Raw genomic sequence first — 23,312 nt, 5'->3', positions numbered from 1 at the left:
TTTTTCTCAACTGTGTAGTTTTGGATTTTAAAGAGCGAACCGCCATGGCCTTCTGCCTTGGAATTAAATTATTTTCTGCACAGTTTCTATAAACACTTGTGTCGAAATTCTCCTTCACTTAGCGAGTAGGCATCCCCTTGCAGACTTTTGATTTCCTCATTGTGCATTTAAGTACAGCACATCTTTGGACCTACAGGCACATCGTGGGAAATCAAGTAGCTCCCCGTTTCGGATTTTACAAGTAATAACTTATTTGGGGCCAGGCGCCTCAATAGTTCTGGATAAATGGACTCTTCCCAGTTGGTATAGCCCAATTGGGAGCTAATGTGCTCACCATTTTTTTAGTATTATAAATAAATTTTCAATTTCAATTTGTACACGAAAGTGAGTCTGTATCCCCGTAATAAACCTGAAGTTGTCCCTTCTCCGCCCATAGGAGCTTACCACAATGCAATAAAATTTCAACATGTTTTTCGGAAATTTCCAAAATTAAGCTACCAGTGGCAATATTTTTATTTAAAACTGTACTTCTGTTTTCCTATGCAAGAGGGCCATATTGGAATCTATGATAGTGAACGGTGTAAAGTTCGGATCGGCAATGATTCTAGCACAATCTTTTAGATCGGTTACAACGTCATAACGACTCCAATGGCGCGCACTCGCATATTTTACCGAAGGCTAAATTTAAAATGAGTAAAGATCTCTTTTTTATCTTCGTTTTTGCCTCAAAGCGTTTATTGACAACTGCGTCAGTAAACGTCTTCATATATGGTTTTTGATCGAATTGGAGGGCTCTAACAATCTTTCTGACGTTGAAATCGTTGGCTAGCATCCATCGCAAAAGAACGTGGTACACAACAATATTTTGTTTCAGATGAAGGTCGGCAACAAGATTTTGTTTGAAGGTGTCCAGTGCATACCCTTATCCTCTACCAAAGAAATATTATAGGGACTCAATTAGTCTTATGATACCGGCCTGTTCATGCACGGGAAAACAAAACCCTTTACTGAGTCTTGAGGCTCCACTGGTATTTCACCATCAATTTCGAACAACCATCCTTGTGGTCCATTTTCCTCAACACTGGTAATGTCGGGGAAACTAGGATCACAGGGATTGTCCAGCCATTTGTAATTCCCACGCAAAGAATACTGCTGACAAGGGAGTTCGTAGCACGATAAAGGGACTTCATATCAAGAAAAACCGCATCCGACTTTTCACCGTTGTCCAGTCGGGTTAGTTTCCAGGATTCGATATCCTTCGGAAACACACAATTCCCGTATTGATCTCTCTGCAAATAATTGCTGACCCACGTCGGTGATCAAACCTATTTCGTCCTTGCCCAGTTTAAGAATTAAATCCATCATCTGGTGAGGAGTTGAAGAATAATAACCTAAACCAAATTCCTGATAGATCTTATCCCTGTTTTTATGTACAATATTCTACAATGTCAATAGGCTTGCCAAGTACGTTTTACTATGCTGCTTCCCATTTTTACACCCTTCCTTGGCCCAAACTTTTTTTTTGCAAACTCATAGTCGGCAGTGGTGGATTGATGATCGTGAAGTGAATCAAAACGCTTCGACAGGCGGCAATTTTCCCTCGTATAGCCTCGAGATGTAGTTGTAGTACTCATACGTTTACACGTTAATGCCCTTACATGATAATAAATCCTACATTTCATCATCTGGAAGGTGCTGTTTAAGAAGGTGGGATGACTAGTGATGACTAATACAGTCATCACTTTTGTGTACTTGAATTAATTGGCTGAAGTATTTTCGGGTAAACGATAGGAATCTAAAAGACAGATTTTATTCAAGTACGTTTTACCATTATCAATTGTTATCCATTGGACATCTAAGACTATCAGCTTCTCAGATGATTTGGGCATGATTTTATAAGAAAAAAAAACAATGTGCCCATGCCCCATCTACAACTTCACCTTTCTGCAAACGTGTCAACGCTGGTAATTTGAATTTCAAATCATAGTCGGAATTGTGAATTTAAACCGGTAGAAAGTATAGTTGCTTAACATTAGAATTACATGATATATGGGCCAGTTCACGAAAGTTACTCCCCCCTGATAAAATTAGATTATTTAATGATCTTGGTCGTGGACTGGTATTTCCCAACTAGCATTAACAAACTTCTTCTTGCAAACCCACCACATTTCCTTATTTTTAATAGCTAAGTAGCCTCTGGTGATAAAGTCATTTGGTAAGACGTATTGCGCAGCCCCGAAATAGACTTATTATTAATTTTACTAAGTGGCTGCGGCTGCGTAACCATGGCTGCGGTCAAACAATCTTCCCCATCCAATGTCTCGAAAACCTTAGTAAAGATTTTCGATACAACCGCATGGTATTGCTAGCATCTCTTTGTGCGTGGGCATAAGAGATTGCAATGGTTTCATGTTATTCAACACAATACGATTTGAATGGATCATATACGTCTCTGAGTCTGGGGTCGATAATTTAAGCCATCTTATCGCTCTGCAATAGCCAATTCTGATAGCTCCATAAGCTGGCCTTGTCACCCAAATCCGTCTCAACAGACTTGTGCCTATGGCGCTAACGGTGCCTCATGTGATGCTTTGACTTTAATTTTCTATAGAATCTATACAGACACATACAATAAAAGCATTCACCCCGAATTTTTTACCCTCATATAACTAATATATGTAATTGGAAAGAAATGTCCAATTGAATTGGGCTCTTTGGCAGGTTCGTAAAGAAGCGCTAACTAGTGTTTCGCCGATTCGAAGGACGATCCTCACTGAATATATAACCCCCTTTTATATTTACGTTTGTCCTCTTCAAATTCTGTGTCGTACTATAAAACTGCAACATCAATCTCTAATGTTCATTGGCCCTCTCATAAATGTCTATCCCCTTAAGTTTTACAGGAAATCGCCCTTTAAACAGGTAAAATCTACTTTAGGAAACTACCCCCTCCCCACCCTCATTGATATCCAAATCGTCCAAAAGTGTCTTACTAGTGTCCTGTCGTAGGGGTTTATGGGCTGCCACGAGGACTGCATACTTGAAGGACTCTAGGCCCGTAGCGAAACATAAGCGTCGTACACCTTTACAACCCTCTAAATCTCCATTATATTTTTAGAAATTTTTGTTCTCCTTCCCGCCTCTTAAAATAAATTTCGTTGCAAATTTTGTAACATTGGCATCTAAACTTTTATAAATAAAACTACTGACCCACTCCCCTTTTCATTTTAACTATCCACCTTATTAAAAATGCTACCCAACCAGTCTGAAAAAACCCTCAGGATTGTGCAAGTCTGGATGAAGTGTCTGCATTCCCGTTTTGTATGTAACGCGGATGCACTTTACCCGATTTCGCATTTAAATAAAAAAAAACTTTGTCCGATAGATGCTTTAATACTATCCCATCCACCCCCTTTCGAACCTTTTTCTCTAGAAGGGCTCGAATCTTGCCCGCATAAGAGTTTCCTATGTCAATCTGATCCGAGTGGATACTCGGTTTAATTGTTAAAGTTTAAGTGCTACCAGTTTAATCGTGAAAGATATCTCCAAACTCAGCTCTAAAAATGTGAAGATTACGCCAGGCAGAGTTAGCCAAGTAAATTTCAGGCAATACAAGGGTAAACCGCTTCCACTTTGTCCTGTTTCCCTTCCTCACAGTCACTTAGGGGACTGGTCGCTCCCTGGTCTACCTGTACCTTCTTGACCTCGCTGGGTTTTAGCTCCTAATCTACCCTTTAAAAGTCCTTGTTAAGGCCGAGATTGTTTATAAGAACATCGAAATCAAAGATGGGGGGCTACATTAACAGGTTTCACCCCCGAACAAAAGCTTCCATCCTTGCCACTTTCCTCTGAGGCATGTTCTGTTTCCATCAGTAATTCATATCATCGTAGAGATTGTAGGCCCCTTGAGTTGATGGTAATGCTGTTAGGTTAACCTAAAAATGATAACAACTTTTCCCTTTTTAAACACTTTCTACTGAAAAAGAACATACATTATGCTGAAAAAGAATATATTACCAATCGGCAAATTTTTGAGGGATTGAAACGACCAGAAACTTCAAAGTTTAACGACCAGAAGCTTTTCCGTAAATGGGGGGGTTGTACCCGTTTGGACATACAGAGCTCGGTTTAAAAGATATTTCTTGTTCCTTCTTCGAAAAAATACTTTTTGGCTGTTGAAAGGGTGCTAGCTGTTGCACGACAGCTGTCAGATCTCCTTGATATTGACAGGCTGCAAGATGAGTTCGTTGGATTCAATAGGAAGATGAGCCGAAGGAATTACACAAGTGACGATTTGATTGTTATTGGACCCCCTCTTGTGATAAAAAGGAGCGACACTAATTTGGCCAGTGTCTTATGTGCTGCCCTCAACGTTTCATGTGGAAGCGCAAATGTACAATGTTGTTTCTCCCAAACCCCAAAAATACACTGAACCAGCATTGGACCCTGATATGAGAGAGAACTCTCTATGCCAAACTGACCACCAAAGATGCACTGAAGCTATGCTATCTTCAAACCTTAGCTGCTGATAGAGCTATTGAGACAATAGACAAAGAAAGTAAGCAACATGAAAACAATCCTCATGCATTAAAAAAAACCTCAAAAAGGATAAAGATGCTTATAGATGCATTAGAAATTCATGGGGATAGAGAGAAAGAATAGCTCTCTGTACAGTAAACAGCGTAAAACAATCTTTTGGAAAAATAATCAAAAGACTTCATAACGATCCGCCAAAGAGTATAATTGAGGCACAGGTATCAAAGTCTATGTTATATGCTACAAAAGCTCTCTTTGAAAAGGACTTGAAGGCAGATTAATTATAATCGATTGTTCCAAAAAATAAGTACGAGTTCATATCGAGTACATTGAAAAGGTTGCCAAAATAAACCCAACAATTTATTTATTTGGCTTATTTACTTTACCCTTTCTTGTGATATTTTCCTTATTTATAGTATATTTGAATTAGCTGTGGCGAAGCAAATGTACGAAATTTGTAAAGAACATTAGCAGTTTCAATCTAGCAAAATAATTGCCGCGTATGTACCACACCTATCCAAAATCTATACAAAGCAAGTTAATTAAGTGAACAGCACTTGGCACCCTAGTGAATGTTTATGCATTAGTCTTGAGTGGATGCGGTGGTGCTTTTGTTTGATTCAAACTGTTTGCAATTGTTTATCACTCTTACCCCTTAAGAGTTTGCTTGATGGTGGCAGTATTATGGTCAATCTTGAGCCACTCCACTGTGTTCTAGTATGTTTTAGGGATAGAAATGTTACTCGTAGTGTGGATAAGGAGCTTTGGCGGGAATAATTAGATTAGATGTGGTACTTTTCAGTGGGTATTTTCTATTATTTACATAGAAAACATGGCCCTAATGTTGTCCCTTTTTGTGATCTCTAAAATCCTTATTTTTTCAGGCAGTCTTGTCTTTATGATCCCTACAATATTTTCTGAAAGTCTCAGATAGACCTTTTGCTTTTTCTGAGATATTACATATACGTTCTTTTGAACACCTGGATGCACATAGTGTTTTTAATCTCCTTAGACATTCCTAGAAGTTTTCAACTTAATAAAATAAACATCTCTTGAGATATTGCAGATAGGCCTTTTTTGACAACCTTGATCCACTTAGACTCTTTTGCGTTTAAGTAGTAGCAGCAATAGCAGACACGGTTACAATCAGGTTAATAGCAGTAGCAGTCACAAGTAGTGAAAGTTATTTTGTGGTCAGCAGACGCAAGTATTCACAGTTACAAGTATTTGCAGTCGCCGAAAAAAAGGGGGACGTTGTTCCAAGTAGTCGCAGTCGTAGTGACGAGTAGTTGCAGTTAGTCAGAAGTAGTCACAGTAGCAGTAGAAGCCCTGAAAGTTTCAATTTAATACCCTTACCCGTTCCTAAGATAGTGAAGACATGCCCTTTTGATAAACTGGATGCACATTATTTTGATTTAATTTAACATCTCCCTAAACATTCCCTGAAGTTTTACTTTAATACTCTCAGTCTTTTCGTAGACGATGGTCGAATGCATAATTTTCAACCCTTGTCCCAGGGGCTGTGGGGGTTCTTGTCGTCGCCTGGGACATAGTCAATAAATCCTCTGATTATATAGAGAATAATGGTTATCTCTGAAGTTTGATGAGCGTTAAGGAGAAGGGGCGGGGATATCTAAAAACGACTGGGGACTGATTGCTCTCCAGTCTCTTTTTATTATTCCCCTCATCGTGCCCTAAATGTTTCAATTTATTATCCTGAGACGCTTCCGAGATATTTCTAATACGTCCTTTTGACAACCAGCATGCACATGCTGTGTTTTAATTTTATTAAACGTCCCTTTCAACAGTTTCTGGAAGGTTTTTCTTAAAACCCTGAGCATTTTTGGAGACCCAAAATGCTGAACAAACAATAGGCAACTTCATAACTCACTGCCCTTGCCCCATGGTCTTGGGTGTTCATATCATCCCCAGAGGCCTAGTTATTTTATTTTAGACTATTTGGAACAAAATGGCCACCTCAAAATTTTAATCAGATGTCTTTGGGTGGGGACCTGAGAAGGACCTAAGAGGAGAACAGGCTTTCCTCTGGTCACTTTTGACTTAATAAGGGCGCTATGACTTTTAATTTCCTATCGAAACAGCGCCCCTCCACATTTTCTACGACCATTCTTTCCATTTGAAGTGGCTCTGGGAAAAAAACAATAAAAATAAATAACACATTGGAAGATTATGGTGCTTTGCACTACAGCCGACGCAAATGCGTCGCCTCTGACCCCAGATTAAACATGGCTCCTTACCCAATTAAAAAAATATATATCATAATGATGGGCAACTTACATAAACTATATCCCATACCCTGGGGCTCTGGGGGTCATCTCATCTCCAAAAGCACAGTTCTTGAACCTTTTGACTATTTTGAATAAAACAGCCATCCTCAAGTTTTGATTGGATGTCTTTGGGGGAAGGATAGCTAAAAAGGGAGTAGGAATGGAGCGATTTTCCCTCCGATCTCTTTTGACTCTTAAAAGGCACTGAACTTCCAAGCGAAGTGGTACGGTGAAAAAAGGAAAAAAAAATAGTAATACATTGAAGCCGGGTCGGTCTTTACTAACGCAGTGTTACTGCCCTGTGAAAAACTGTCAAATTTATAATTCTCAACAAAATTGATTGACCATCAGCATTATTTAAGCAATTACAGATATTGTTTATTCATTACTGTTAGCAGTCTAATTGCCTCTCAGTATTATTTGTTTTTTTCTTTTGACGGATTTTCATTTATTCTGTGGCATGTCAAACAGTTTGTGGTAACGAACTGTAGTAAGGAGCGACCCGGCTCAATAGTAACTAGAACTCTAAAAAATGAAATTTTGATACATAATAATGATGGATGGTAATAAGCTTACCTAAGCTATGGATGTCAGGTGATTGATTTTTTCTAACGATAATTTCGACAGGACCTGTGCCTGTCATCATCAGGTTGAATTCAAATTTCTTGCCAGAAAGTAATCGCATTTTCTTGCCAAAAGAACCGCATTGTAATGCTGATTTTAAACATATGAGTTTCACCAAGTTTAACCTTACCCATCAAAAGTTACGAGCCTGAGAAAATTTGTCTTATTTTAAAAAATAGGGTAACGACCCCCAAAAGTCATGCAATCTTAACGAAAATCACACCATCAGATTCACCGTATCAGAGAACCCTATTGTAGAAGTTTCAAGTTCCTATCTACAAAAACGTGGAATTTTGTATCACGGATCACGGACTTGATCACAGATGCGTGTTTATTTGTTTGTTTGTTGTTTTTTTTTTGTTTTTTTTTTCAGGGGTGATCGTATCGACCCAGTGTTCCTAGAATCTTGCGATTGAGCTTATTCTAATGGAAATAAAAAGTTCTACTGCCCTTTTTAAGTGATCAAAAAACTTGGAGGGCACCTAGGCCCCCTCTCACGCTAATTATTTTCCCAAAGTCACCGGATCGAAATTCTGAGATAGCCATTTTATTCAGCGTAATCAAAAAAATCTTATAACCATGTCTTTGGGGGCGCCTTAAACCCCCACAGTCCCCGTGGGAGGGGCCACAAGTTACGAACTTTGACCAGTGCTTAGATATAGTAATGGTTATTTGGGTGTACAGACGTTTTCTTGGGGATTTTTAGGTGAAAGTGTCAAGCTCCTATCTACAAAAATGTGGAATTTTGTATTTTTTGCCAGAAGGCAGATCACGGATGCGTGTTTATTTGTTTGTTTGTTGTTGTTTTTTTCCAGGGGTGATCGTACCGAACCAGTGGTCCTAGAATGTTGTGAGAGGGCTCATTCTAACGGAAATGAAAAGTTCTAGTGCCCTTTTTAAGTGACCAAAAAATTGGAGGGCACCTAGGCCCCCTCCCACGCTAATTATTTTTCCAAAGTCACCCGATCAAAATTCTGAGAAAGCCATTTTATTCAGCGTAGTCGAAAAACCTTATAACTATGTCTTTGGGGACGACATACACCCCACAGTCCCCGTGGGAAGGGCTACAAGTTACAAACTTTGACCAGTGCTTACATATAGTAATGTTTTTTTGGAAGTGTACAGACGTTTTCAGGGGGATTTTTAGGTTGGGGGGGAGGGTAGAAAATAGGGGGATATGCTGGGGGAAATTTCTTTGGAGGAATTTGTCATGGATGAAGAAAATTTTCATGAAGGGATCGCAGGATTTTCTAGCATTATTAAAAAAAAAAACAATGAAAAAAATAAATATAAAAAAGTTTTTTCAACTGAAAGTAAGGAGAAGCATTAAAACTTAAAACGAAGAGAAATTATTACGCGTATGATGAGCTCACCTCCTCCTAATACCCCGCTCTTTACGCTAAAGTATTTTTAGTAATTTCAACTATTTATTCTATGGCTTTTGTGATTCAGGGGTCATTCTTAGGAAATTGGGACAAAATTTAAGCTTTAGTGTAAAGAGCGAGGTACTGACGAGGGGGTGAACCCCTTCATATACGTAATAAAAACATGTGAATACAGAAGTTCTATACGTAATCTAATTTGTAAGTTACGTATATCTTTTACTAATAAAAACATTCGTAAAAAACTAAAAATTCTAGTTGCTTTTTTAAGCAACCAAAAAATCGTAGGTCAACTAGGCCTCCTCCCCCGCTCCTTTTTTTCTCAAAATCATTCGATCAAAACTATGAGAAAGCCAATTATCAAAAAAAAAAATATGCAAATTTCGTTTTAATTATTCATCTGCGGAGAGCCAAAATCAAAACATGCATTGATTCAAAAACGTTCAGAAATTAAAGAAAAGAAACGAGTTTTTTTTTAACGGAAAGTAAGGAGCGAATTTAAAACTTAAACGAACAGAAATTACTTCGTATATGAAAGGGGCTGCTTCCTCATCAACGCCCCGCTCTTTACGCTAAAGTTTGACTCTTTCTCTTAACTCTACTTTTTAAAACAGTAAAATATTCATATACGAAGTAATTTCTGTTCGTTTTATGTTTTAATGTCGCTCCTTACTTTCCCGAAAACCTGTCTCTGTTTTCTCAAAAAGCCAAAGAAAAGCCACTACTTCTGCTCACTGATATTTTAAGCTACTGAGAAAGCCTATGCTTTTAGGAAACTATATTTTTCTGTTGCACCTAGGCTACTGCTGGAGGGTATCTCATCACATTTTGTAATGTTTGATCCTGAAATGGTTGGACTGAAATGATCCTGATGCAATATTCCTTCTCTGAACTAGCTACATTGACATGGAAAGAGTAATACCATTCACATCCTCATTTAGCACTTTCCAAATAACCTGTATTTCGTATCACTACTATAATTGTACCCCGGACTCCCCCCCTAACTCCTAAAATCTGATATAGCCCAGGGAGTCTAGGGAAGGGCTGGGGTTTGGGATATGATGCGGTGGTCTTAGTAGCCACTGTTGCATTTGGAAGATTTGTTCATAGACCTCAACTACTTCGGTCAAAATATTAAAGAAAGTTGGTCTAGAAAGCAATTTTAAAAAAAAGTAGTTTTTTTAACTGAAAGTAAGGAGCGACATTAAAACTTAAAACGAACAGAAATTACTCCGTATATGAAATGGGTTGTCCCCTCTGCAATCCCTCGCTCTTTACGCTAAAGCTTTTAATTGTTTTAAAAAGTAGAATTGTGGCAAATAGTCAAACTTTAGCGTAAAGAGCGAGGGATTGCGGAGGGGACAACCCATTTCATATACGAGTAATTTCTGTTCGTTTTAAGTTTTAATGTCGCTCTTTACTTTCAATTAAAAAAAACTAGTTTTTTTTTAATTTCTGAACGTTTTTGAATTAATGTATGTTTGATTTTGGCTCTCCGCACATAAATTATTGAAATGAAATTTGTATATTTATTTTTTTTTGGCTAAATGGCTTTCTCTTAGTTTTGATCAGACGATTTTGAGAAATAAGGGGTGGGGAAGGAGGCATAGCTGCCCTCCAATTTTTCGGTTACTTAAAAAGGCTACTAGAACTTTTAATTTTTAACGAACATTTTTATTAGTAAAAAATATGCGTAACTTAAGAATTAACTTACCTAACAAACTTTTATATTCTTATATTTTTATTATGTGTACGAGGGGGTTTGTACCCTCGTTAATACCTCGCTCTTTACACTAAATCGTAAGTTTTGTCCCAATTCTTTAAGAATGACCCCTGAATCAAAAAGGTCGTAGAATAAATAGTTGAAATTACTAAAAATACTTTAGCATAAAGAGCGAGGTAATTATCTCCTCTTAAATACCTCGCTCTTTATGCTAAAGTATTTTTAGAACCCCTCATATGCGTAATAATCTCTGTTCGTTTTAAATTTCAATGCTATTCCTTACTTTCAATTGAAAAAACGTTTTCATGTTTATTTTTTCATTGTTTTTTTATAGTAATGCTAGAAAATCCTGCGCCCTTTTCATTGAATTTTTCATCCCCCATGACATATTCCTCCAAGGAAAGATCCTCCCACATAGCCCGCTCCCATCAATCGCACCCCCCAAACCAAAAAAATCCCCCTGAAAACGTCTGTATACTTCCCAATAACCATTATTATATGTAAACACTGGTCAAAGTTTGTAACTTGCAGCCCCTTCCCCAGGGATTGTGGGGGAGTAAGTCATTCCCAAAGACATAGTTATTTTGGTTTTCGACTATGCGGAACAAAATGGCTATCTCAAAATTTTAATCCGTTGACTTTTGGAAAAAATGATAGTGGGAGGAGGCCTAGGTGCCCTCCAATTTTTTTGATCACATGAAAAGGGCACTAGAACTTTTCATTTCCGTAAAAATGAGCTCTTGCGACACTCTAGGACCACTTGGTCGATACGATGACCCCTGGAAAAAAAAAACAAATAAACACGCACCCGTGATTTGTCTTCTGGCAAAAAATACGAAATTCTACATTTTTTTTAGATAGGAGCTTGAAATTTTTGCTATAGGGTTCTCTGATACGCCGAATGCGATGGTGTGATTTTCGTTAAGATTCTATGACTTTTAGGGGATGTTTCCCCCTATTTTCCAAAATAAGGCAAATTTTGAAAAGACTAAATCAATTGAAGCTTATATATTTAGAATCAGCGTGAAAATTCGATTCTTTTGATGTATCTTTTTAGCATCAAAATCCGTTTTTTAGAGTTTCGTTTACTATTGAGCCGGGTCGCTCCTTACTACAGTTCGTTACCACGAACTGTTTGATTGTCTACCTTAGAGGTCACCGGTGCATCCAACAGCGGCTACCTAAAAAACTAAACAATCAAACAGTTCGTGGTGACGAACTGTTTGATTGTTTGAGTCAAAATTTAAGCTTTAGTGTAATGAGCGAGGTACTGACGAGGGGGTGAACCCTCTCATATTAGTAATAAAAACATGAGAATACAGAAGTTCGTTACGTAAGCTAATTTGTAAGTTACGTATATCTTTTACTAATAAAAGCATTCGTAAAAAATTAAAAGTTATAGTTGCCTTTTTAAGTAACCAAAAAATTGGAGGGCAACTAGGCCTCCTCCCCCGCTCCTTTTTTTCTCAAAATCATTCGATCAAAACTACGAGAAAGCCATTTAGCCAAAAAAAAATGAATATGCAAATTTCGTTTTAATTATTCATCTGCGGAGAGCCAAAATCAAAACATGCATTGATTCAAAATCGTTCAGAAATTAAATAAAAAAAACAAGATTTTTTAACGGAAAGTAAGGAGCGGCATTAAAACTTAAAACGAACAGAAATTACTTCGTATATGAAAGGAGCTGCTTCCTCGTCAACGCCCCGCTCTTTACGCTAAAGTTCTTTTACTGTTTAAAAAGTAAAGTTAAGAGAAAGAGTCAAACTTTAGCGTAAAGAGCGGGGCGTTGATGAGGAAGCAGCCCCTTTCATATACGAAGTAATTTGTGTTCGTTTTAAGTTTTAATGCCGCTCCTTACTTTCCGTTAAAAAAACTTGTTTTTTATATTTATTTAATTTAATATCGTACCATTGCCGGAATAACTTTGAATATACCATTTCGAAATGTTGTCCATCATTTCTAAATGGAATTCAGTAAAATTGTGGGGTTTAAGTAAATTTCAATAAAGAAATAAATCACGAAAATAGCAGTAGAATATTGATTAGATAATGGCTGGTAAAATGAAAGCCTGCTGGATAGGGGGTCCCGTACCTTATAGTAACTAATTTTTCGATCCAATTTGTCAGGATTTGTGCTGTTAGACAATATTAAGGGTTAGAGAGGTATTTATCGACCAATCCTTTCCTCTCACTGTACATTTCTCACTCTGTGCAGTGGTTAAGCCGGGGATATTAAGAAAAAAAAAGCTATAATTCTTGGAATAGCCCAGAATTGTTATCCTATTCAGCACTTTTTCATGCCTACATGCTGTGGGAAGGGATTTTCAACTGTAAAAATTGTAGCTTTAAAACGTATTTTATTTTTTGACCCCCCCCTCCCCCTATGTGAAGAACGCTATGGGACACCTCCCTTCTCCCACACCCTATGCGTTTTAAGAGTGTACCTACTGCATTTTTTTCTATGTAATAAATAAGTAAAATAATACTTTTGACATTGTTGCAAATTTCCAAAAACTGGTAGGAAACTTGCTTGGATCCTTAAATTGGGTCGAAAGAGGTCACTAGAAAGGATTTGAAGGAAAATTAGCTGGGTTGCCCTCAGGTGACATGTTGCTCTGATGAGCTGTCATTACTAGCGACAATGCGTAATAAATTGAATTTATCCATGCCAAGTTTTTTTTAAGGCGGAAATTAAATAAGACGAAAATCACGAGCACAATAATAGAATAGGCATACTAATAAATTGTGGCTTGGAAAGTTTACTCATATTTTGTCTTCCTAATTTACTTTATTTTAGCAATAAACTTGTGTATTAGAATTTTTTCTTTTTTTTAGAAATCAAAAGATGCCTTCAAGTAATCCATTACCTCCAAAAGAAAATACTCTCTTTAAGAGAGTTGTCAGATGCTATGAGCAAAAGCAATATAAAAATGGACTCAAGTTTGCCAAACAAATTCTTTCCAATCCGAAATTTTCACAGCATGGTGAAACACTGGCTATGAAAGGTCTAACCTTAAATTGCCTTGGTAAGAAAGAAGAAGCATATGAATTGGTCCGTCTAGGTTTGAAGAACGACCTGAAGTCGCACGTTTGCTGGCATGTTTATGGCCTTCTTCAAAGAGCCGATAAAAAATATGATGAGGCAATTAGATGTTATAGAAATGCTTTGAAGTGTGATAAAGAAAATGTACAAATTCTGCGCGATCTGTCTCTACTTCAAATACATTTGAGAGACCTTGAAGGGTATAAAGAAACACGTCATCAGCTTCTTCTCCTGCGACCTGCTCAAAGAGTGTCATGGATTGGTTACGCTATGGCTCATCACTTGCTAAAAGAATACGATGTATGCCTAGAAATTTTAAATGAATTTAGTAAAACGACTACAAAAGTTAACTATGACTATGAACAAAGTGAGCTATTTCTGTATCAAGCCCAGGTAATTTTGGAATCGGGAGATTTGGAAGGGGTGTTGGAACATTTGAGCACTTATGAAGACCAGATATGTGATAAGTTATCTTTAAAAGAAATGAGGGCCGATATATTATACCAGCTTGGAAAACCTAAAGAATCTGAAGTGTTATACAGAGAACTTCTGAAACGAAATCAGGAAAATCGCCAGTACTTTATTGCCACTGAGAAATGTCAAAATTGCCTTAATGATGAAGATAAATTGAACTTGTATGAAAATGATCTTAAAATCCAATATCCCAAATCAAGCTTAGTTAAGAGAATTCCTCTTGCGTATGCTCATAGAGATAAGTTCCGTGAACTTGTAGATCAGTATATGAAAGTTTCTTTTCGTAAAGGCGTCCCTCCCCTTTTTATAGACTTAAGGACCTTGTACAATGATCCAGAAAAGGTTAAGACTATTGAAGACTTAATACTTGGCTATGTTAAAAATTTGAAAACAAGTGAAAAGTTCTCCATTTTAGGTAAGTTAATCTCTTGTTGTTATTTTCTTTTGGGGGGTATAGACATGTGTTGATGTCTTGAATAAATTCGTCTTATTCAAAAATAGGCTTTAACCTCAAATTTTGGTGAATGATTTTACACAACAAGTTTTTATCTTGAGGGGTGGTTAAATTCTTAATGGGAAAGTCCTTCTCTTCTCTCTCCTCTCTCTCTCTCTCTCTCTCTCTCTCTCTCTCTCTCTCTCTCTCTCTCTCTCTCTCTCTCTCTCTCTCTTTTCACAATCTCATTCTCTCTCTCTCTAAATTCACTGCCTCAACTAATTATTGGGTTTTCCTCTTTGTTCTGCTGAGTATAATGCCAATTCGATAGTATCTTCAGCTAGATTCACATAGAATTACGCGAAGTGTTTGAACATCTTTCTATTGCAACCTGTCTTTCTTAACTTTACAGTTGTCAAACAATCAAAACTTTTAAAATAACCTATGGAGAATATTTTCTTGGAAAAAATTACTCATTCCTTAAAGACAGTCTCAAAGTACGCTGTTTCTTCTTAAAACCTGCTGTATTCATTATTTCCTGACACTCAATCAATTCTATTGCTTTTAAAATGCACCATCTATAAAAGCTTGACTCTACCCCCAAATAAAAGCTAACGCAATCTACTCTGTTACTTCTAAAATTGGTCCCTATACAAGCTAAGACTTAGTTACTGTGCTCAAAACGTAACACTTAATAATCGTTCCTAATGTATTCGATCGTAAAAACAATTTGATTCTTTGTCTGTTACTAAATTTTAAAAAAGTTTTTTCAACTGAAAGTAAGGACCAGCATTAAAACTTAAAATGAACAGAAATTGTTCTGTTTGTAAGGGTGGCTGCCCCTTTACCAACTGTTGCTCTTTAAGCTAAAGTCTTAAAGCTCTTTAAAAATACTTATTATTCAGAATCAGCAGCCATTGTGTTTGAGTAATCTTTCCTAAAGAATCAGAATTTAACGAAAGAAAATATGGAAAAAATTGGTATAATATTTCAAATACAGAACAGTTGACAAAACAAAAAGCCATACACCTGGAGTCTGGAAGCCTTTATCCACGGGAAAAAATTTAATTAAGCTAAATTAAACAAAACCTAAAGAAAAAGGGAAATAAAACAATAGACAAAATATATCTTAATATTTGCCTGTATCACTATGCAAATAGCACTAATACATACTACAGAAAGATAAATTAGATTGTCTCTAGTACAGTTGGAGTTTGAAATATCTTAATAACTTCCAATATCACCATTGAAATAGCACGAATACCCACATCAGAATGACAAGTTAACTTGTCTTTGGTTGTCCCTTACCAAAATTACTCCGTATATTTGAAAGGGGCTTTCCCTCCTCAACCCCCCCCTCTGTACGCTAAAGTTTGACTCTTTCTCTTAACTCTACTTTTTAAACAGTAAAAACTTTTAGCGTAAAGAGCGGGGCGTTGAGGAGGAAAAGCCCCTTTTTATATACGGAGTAATTTCTGTTCGTTTTAAGTTTTAATGTTGCTCCTTACTTTCATTTAAAAAAAACTTGTTTTTTTATTTAATTTCTGGACGTTTTTGAATTAATGTATGTTTTGATCTTGGCTCTCGGCACATAAATAATTAAAACGAAATCTGCATGTTAATTTTATTTTGGCCAAATGGCTTTCTCATAGTTTTAATCGGAAGGTTTTGAGAAAAAAGAAGCGAGGGAGGAGGCCTAGTTGCCCTCCAATTTTTTGATTACTTAAAAAGAGAACTAGAACTTGTAATTTTTTACGAACATTTTCATTAGTAAAAAATATACGTAAATTACGAATTAACTTACATAACGAACTTATATATTCGTATGTTTTTATTGCGTATATGAGGGGGTTCACCCCTCGTCGATACCTCGCTCTTTACACTAAAACTTAAATTTTGTCCCAATTCCTTAAGAATGACCTCTGAATCACAAAGGCCGTAGAATAAATAGTTGAAATTGCTAAAAATGCTTTAGCGTAAAGAGTGAGGTATTACGAGGAGGTAAACCCCTCATTTGCGTAATAATTTTTGTTCGTTAAGTTTTAATGCTGCTCCTTACTTTCAGTAGAAAAAACTTTTCATACTTATTTTTTCTTTTTTTTCAAATAATGCTAGAAAATCCTGCGCCTCCCTTCATTGAAATTCTCTTCCCCCATGAGAAGCTCCTCCATGGGAATATCCTCCCATGTACCCCCAACTCTCTCCGTAAACCAAAAAAATCCCCCTGAAAACGTCTGTACACTTCCCAGTAACCATTACTATATGTAAACACAGGTCAAAGTTTGTAACTTGCAGCCCCTCCCACGGGGACTGCGGGGGAGTAAGTCGTCCCCAAAGACATAGCTATTAGGTTTTTCGATTATGGCGAATAAAATGGCTATCTCAGAATTTTGATCCTGTGACTCTATGGAAAAAATGAGCGTGGGAGGGGTCCTAGGTGCCCTTCAAAAGGGCACAAGAACTTTTGATTTTCGTTAGAATGAGCCCTCTCGCGACATTCTAGGAAAAGTATGTCAAGACATACCTTTGTTGACAAAAATGACGAAAGGTTGACATAAAACTTTACGTTGCTTAATTCTATTTGGTGTTATGCTTTGGAATATAGCAACAAAAGACAAAAGCTTGGTATTTACTGATCCCACAAATCTGTGAGACAGTGGTCCCAATGAAGGCTCCATGTTTGGCCATACTTTGATCTGTCTTTTCTACATCGCTTTGCTGATCCTTTAGGTCCTTTAAGTGTGACAGTGCCGAAGTGTGATGTGTCTTCCTATTTGAACTGACATTTAGAGAAAATGCAGGATTAACGGGAATTATGTCCATGTATATTTTACCTTTGAAATGGATTATTTTAAGCAATCCTTCGCGGTGGTATCGTGTGACTTTAAACATTACCAGATCCCCCCCCCCTCTGCTTGTGAATATGGGATATGTACATACGCAAGTGATTTTCGTTTAAAAGCAAGTCTGAGAAACATTTTGGTAAAAGATATTTAGGCCCGTAGCTTCACACTTTAGTCTGTTTTCTTTTTCGTTTTATTTAAAGATATATAATTGTTCTATCTACTCTGTAATACTTCTAATCTAAAGTTTGTAACTTGTCTATTTTTGTTTCCAGATCCTGACCCTAAGGAACCCGCTTCTGCTATTTTATGGTGTTACTTTTATTTAGCGCAACACTTTGACTATTTGGGAAAAGTGGAGCTGGCACTTCAATATATTGACGCTGCTATTGAGCACACCCCTACTTTAATAGATGCCTTTGTTGTTCGTGGTAAAATTTTCAAACATGCGGGAGACCCTATTGAAGCTTATAAATGTTTAGACGAAGCTCAAAGTTTAGATACAGCAGACCGTTTTATAAATTCAAAAGCAGCTAAATATATGCTTCGTGCAAATTTAATACAAGAAGCAGAGGAGATGTGCTCTAAGTTCACTAGAGAGGGTGTTAGTGCAACAGAAAATTTGAATGAAATGCAGTGCATGTGGTTTCAAACAGAAAGTGCTGCTGCTTATAAACGATTAGGAATGTTTGGTGAAGCCCTGAAGAAATGTCATGAAGTGGAAAGACATTTTAGTGAAATGGTTGATGACCAATTTGATTTTCATACATATTGTATGAGAAAGATGACTCTTAGATCATACATGACGTTACTTCGATTGGAAGATAAAATCAGAGACCACAACTTTTATTTCAAAGGTTTGAAGCATTTTCTTCTGTTTTTATTGCCTTTCAGAATACTAGGTTTACAAAGGAAACTTTTATGTTATAAAAATTTGCTCTTCAGTAGTTGGAAAATGGCCTTGACGCATGACAATAGTAAATCTTGCCTTTTCAAAATCTAACATAAAAACCTCGCCTATTGCCAGCATAAGCAAATAAAATATTTTTGATTTGCACTAGATTCTGGTAAGGTATTGAAATGGTAAAGTTTTTCAGTGCTTTATTAAAGCTTCTTATATCTATTTCATGGCCCTTGTGTTTTAGCAGTCTTTCTTTAAGAATTTGGACAAAAGATTAAACTTTAGCGGGAAGAGCGAGGGATTGAAGATGGGACGTTCCCCTTCATATACAAAAAATTTCGGTTTTTTTTAAGTTTTAATGTCACCCCTTACGGTTAGTTGAAAAAACTTGTTTTTTCATTTTTTTTTTTTTTTTTTTTTCAAATCACGCCCGGACCTAAACATGGTATGATATGGTCTACCAGCCCCATAGAACCGCCTCCATTTTCTGGCCGTTAAATTAATTGTATCAATAATTGTAAATTAATTGATAGCGCTCCGATTTTTTTTTTTAGGTGTTCTTCTTAAGGGTTAAATCATTGGATGGTATTTAAAATGTTTGACAAAATTTGAATATCTGTTAAAAAGTTCTGTTAGATGGTTAATAATAAAATATCTGTTGAATGGTTAATAATATTTAATTATATAATTACTTGCTGACCCCTGCCACGTGTTGCTGGGGCGTGCAGCGCCCCAGCAACATGGGGTTAATAGAGGTACAAACAGTATATTTATATATATATATAGATAGATTATAGAATTTTGAGTGTTCGGAAAGGGGCATTATTGTTCAGATTTTCTCTGAGGTAACGACATCTTTCTGTTGTTAGATGCATGAATGTTATATTTCTTGCTACATAGAAAAAGATTATCGCAATGGAAGGTACCCATCTCACCTCCTGCTAGCACCAACAATAAAGGCGTAAAGCAAAATTTTCCGAGAATCGATGGATTAAATTTCAATTTCTCTTCCTCCCGTCTTTCCCGAAAACTCGTTCTAAATTTATCTGAAAGTTTTCAATGAGAGTTAGAATATTTGTGAATTAATATGCAATTTTTGAGCCATCTGACCCTCTCTTGCCTACAAAATGACCTACCACCCACCTTTATAATAGCTTATGCACGCTTACACATTATTGTGTAGAATTTTATAAATGGAATATTAACCAAATCAGTTTAGTTAATTGAGGCCTTTGGGGCTGACAGAATACCCCAGAGTCTTGGGATAAGGGCTTAAAGTTATGCCCCAGGGGTGAATAAGGTTTTTATGGAAGCGGTGGTCGTGTGAACTTCAGAAGAGGCTCATTTGATTGGACATGAACGATTCTAGTACACTTTTAAGAGTCAAACATGATGGAGAGAAACTAGCCCCCCCCCCTCCTTGACATTTTCCCCCCAAAACGCACTCAATTGAAATTTTGAGATAGCCGTTTTACTACCAATAGTCCAAAAGTCAAATAAAAATGTGTTTAGGGTGGACACAATGGCAAGAGCTCATGGGAAAAGATTGTAAATTATGCCCGGGACATATAAGGTTTCTATGTAATGGGTGGTAGCAGGCACGTACGCATGAATTTTTTTCGGGGGGGGGGAACTTCGAAACAGCAGATATAAAGTAGCACTTTTTTATTTAGTAATGCAAAAAGCACGTATATCGGAAAATACAGAATAACTTTAATATGTAGTATTGTAGCGGATGGGGGGAAGAAGACTGAAGCCTCAAAAGTGCGTTTTAGGCTCAGGCTATGTTCATAGCGATTTAGAACCAGTGATTAATCTATTATATCCCACTGAAAGGGAAATTTTAGGGTTAACAGTGCAATATGGGTGCTCGGGGGGAGGGGGTAGTTCTTCTATTGCAAAAACGTAGATTTTAATGAAAAATGATTGTTTCCAAAATTGATCCATTAAAAGCTGTACTTTATCCTTAAAAGGGGGGATAAACGCCCTAATATCGAGGATAATTCTATTTTGCTGTGGAAATCAAACTCTCTTTACAAAAAAAAAAAAAAAAAAAAATAACAGTACAATTGCTAATTACTTCAAAGAGGGTAAAAAATTAGACAGAAAATGGGTTAATAATTGTGCAGTGACTTGACCGAATAATTGCATGCTGTAAAATCCCCCAAAAAAGGCGTCACACATGTATCTAGATTCTTAATAAATGTCCTACTTTTGCCAGAAATCCCAAGAAACCATGGGGAAATTAAACATTTCACAAAATTCCGGGGGGGGGGGCGAAGCCCCCCCCCCTCTGCGTACGTGCCAGGGTGGTAGTATAAACTTTGGATCGGATTGAGTTCATTTGATTGGTGGTTGGAAGTTTTAATGGAAGGCAATCAACGCCTCGCCCCAAGCCTATCATTCGCCAAAACATATCCGATCGAAATTGTAAGAGAGCTATTTTGCTCAGCATTGTTGAAAGGTCCAGTAATTTTGTCTTTGGGGATGTCAATCTCCCCACAGTCCTCAGGACCAGGGCTTTAAATTAGGCAATTTGTTCAGTGTTTACACATAATGTATGTTATTTATAAAGGTATGCATGTTTGAATCTTACTTTTTAAGAAGACCAAGAGCATTCAGGTGCTTAAAAAGGGCACAAGAGCTCCATTAAGCCAAAAATGAGCAGAAATAAAGTCAAATAATCTTCCAAGCGTAAAATTACCACAAATCATTATCAATATAAAGGTTACAAAACAATATCTGAAGAACAACTTTTATTATTTATCTAGACCTTTAGGGTAAGTTGTGGGGGGTTTTAAGCTAGCCAGAAGGCTATATGTGTTTACTTTTAGTACTATCATTGAAGTTACTGTAACTAATGACACTAAGGGTATTAAGGTGAAACTTTTAGGGAATTTTTTAGAGGAGTCTCAATTAAACAAAAAACTGTATGCATGGAGGCTTTCAAAAGGGCATATAAGTAATATTATAGGCAGCATCACTTTATAATTGCTAGAAATATCATGGAAAGTTTTCAAGGAGCTAATTCGATTCAAAATTAAAAGAGTTCTGGTGCCCTTTTTAAGAATAAAAAGAGATTGGAGGGCAAGCAGCCCTTCTCTTTTTGAGACAACTATTTTGTTCAGCATTGTAGAATGGTCCAGTAACTATTTCTTTTGGAACATTGGGCATATCAACTCCCCATAATTGTGCAATTGCCCCATTATCTTTTGAAAATAAGTGTTGCTTTCAACTAAATCGAAACGCATTGCGTTTATGGTTTTCAATAAGACACCTCAGCAATATATCGAGAACGACTGAAGGTACTAAGTTGAAGCTTTTGGGGCTACTACTATTTCTACTTCTGCTCTTAAAATTTAAATAAATAAAAAGAATGCAAGTGTATCCAGGTTGATAAAGAGTATAGATGAATCTTTTGGGAATTATATAATGTTTTATTTCTCAGTTCGACTTCAGTAGTTATAAACTTAAATTAAAAAATACTGTTTGTGTCAGGATTAAAAATTGTGGAAAAAGTTTCTCCAAAATAGAAACAGCAACCCAAACTATGGATTCTTATAGAAAAAAAAATTGAAAAGATATTTTTTTTTTCATGAAAAAGACTGCCAATAAAAAACGAGTAGAAATTAATCTAAAAATTTTTTCCACAAAACAAGTTTTTCAAAGAAAAGTAAAGAGATCCATTAAGCCAAAAATGAGCAGAAATAAAGTCAAATTATCTTCCAAGCATAAAATTACCACAAATCACTATCAATAAATAATTGAAACACAAAACGAACAGAAATTAAAACAAATAGCCAAGTCGAACTCAGAACGAGCAAAAATTAACATAAATAGGTCTTATAACCCTCATGCCTTCTCAAGACTACAACATAATTTGCACTTTACTGAAAACAAAATACGTTTTAAATGTTTTCACTTCTTTTTACTTTCAAAAATGAAAAATTATCAAAACTTTAAGGAACAAATAGTACAAAATTCCATGTTTTTGCAGATAAGAGCTCGAAAGCTCTACAGTAGGGTTTTCTGGAATGCTGGATCTGATGTCGTGGTTTTCACTAATGTCCCTTGACTCTTAAAGGGTCCCCTCCCCAATTTTGAAAACCTTATAAATTGTCTCAGGCCCCTAGCTTTTGATGTGTAACATTAAACTTAATGCATTTTACATATGTGCAGCCAGCATAAAAATCTAATTCTTGTGACACATTAATTGTCATCGAAATTCCTTTTTTTATAGTTTTCGGCTACTATTGGGATGAGTCGCTCAATACCTACAGTTTTATTTCACAGTACACAGGACTCAATACACAGGGCTTATTTGCAAATTAATTGTATCTTTGAAGTTGCGAGATGCTTTGCATAATAAGAAACTTTGTATAATTTCTGCAATTGGGTTTATCTCTTCAAAATTCGACTTGAAAAAAAATTAAACACAAGTAAAGGCTATATCAAACTTAAGATCAGTAGAAATAAATTCCTATAGATCCAAATTCAACTCAAAATGACCAGATATTACTTATAAAGAATAAATAAAACATAAAACGAACAGAAATTAAATAAACAGTTATAGTAAACGAACATACAACAGGTACTAATATAAATGATATATATATATATATTTATATATATATATATATATATATATATATATATATATATATATATATATATATATATATATATATATTTAAAAACCAAATTAGTTGGGATCTTTCTTGGTCCATTGAGTAATAAATGGGAGCAGAACTATTCAAAAAATCTTGCTAACATTGTATGTAGCAGTAACTGGCCTCTATGAACTGCCATCAATGTAATCTTTTTCTTGTTTCAAGAATAGTGGTCACCATGCCGCAAAGAAAGAAATCGGGAACAAACATAAACAAAGCTGAAATTGAATCTGAAGCTGGGTGACTGATACTGGACAATCTCAACGTAGATGATGGCTCCTATTATCATCAAGATCCCTCGACTTAGACCTAACTTTAAGCATGCTATTGATACACTTTTAGTTAATACAGGAATAACGTTGAAATTAAAAAACTTTAGCTGACAAAAGTTTG

The 23,312-nt window shown here is 36.3% G+C and overlaps 1 protein-coding gene across 3 annotated transcripts in view; it reads left to right on the top strand.

Annotated features, from left to right (window-relative positions):
- Positions 1 to 23,312, top strand: part of LOC136029856 (N-alpha-acetyltransferase 15, NatA auxiliary subunit-like) — a 55,772-nt gene that overhangs the window by 15,384 nt on the left and 17,076 nt on the right. For all 3 annotated transcript variants that reach the window (XM_065708324.1, XM_065708332.1, XM_065708316.1), the window contains exons 2-3: positions 13,391 to 14,487; positions 17,624 to 18,205. In XM_065708324.1, coding sequence (XP_065564396.1) covers positions 13,401 to 14,487; positions 17,624 to 18,205 — 1,669 coding nt within the window. In that variant the 5' untranslated portion in view covers positions 13,391 to 13,400. The remainder of the gene's footprint in view (positions 1 to 13,390; positions 14,488 to 17,623; positions 18,206 to 23,312) is intronic.

The sequence above is a fragment of the Artemia franciscana genome, chromosome 1, assembly GCF_032884065.1.
Source record: "Artemia franciscana chromosome 1, ASM3288406v1, whole genome shotgun sequence".
In the NCBI taxonomy this organism is placed as follows: domain Eukaryota; kingdom Metazoa; phylum Arthropoda; class Branchiopoda; order Anostraca; family Artemiidae; genus Artemia; species Artemia franciscana.
The sequence above is the reverse complement of the archived record's forward strand: the minus strand, read 5'-3'. Positions and strand labels throughout refer to the sequence as shown.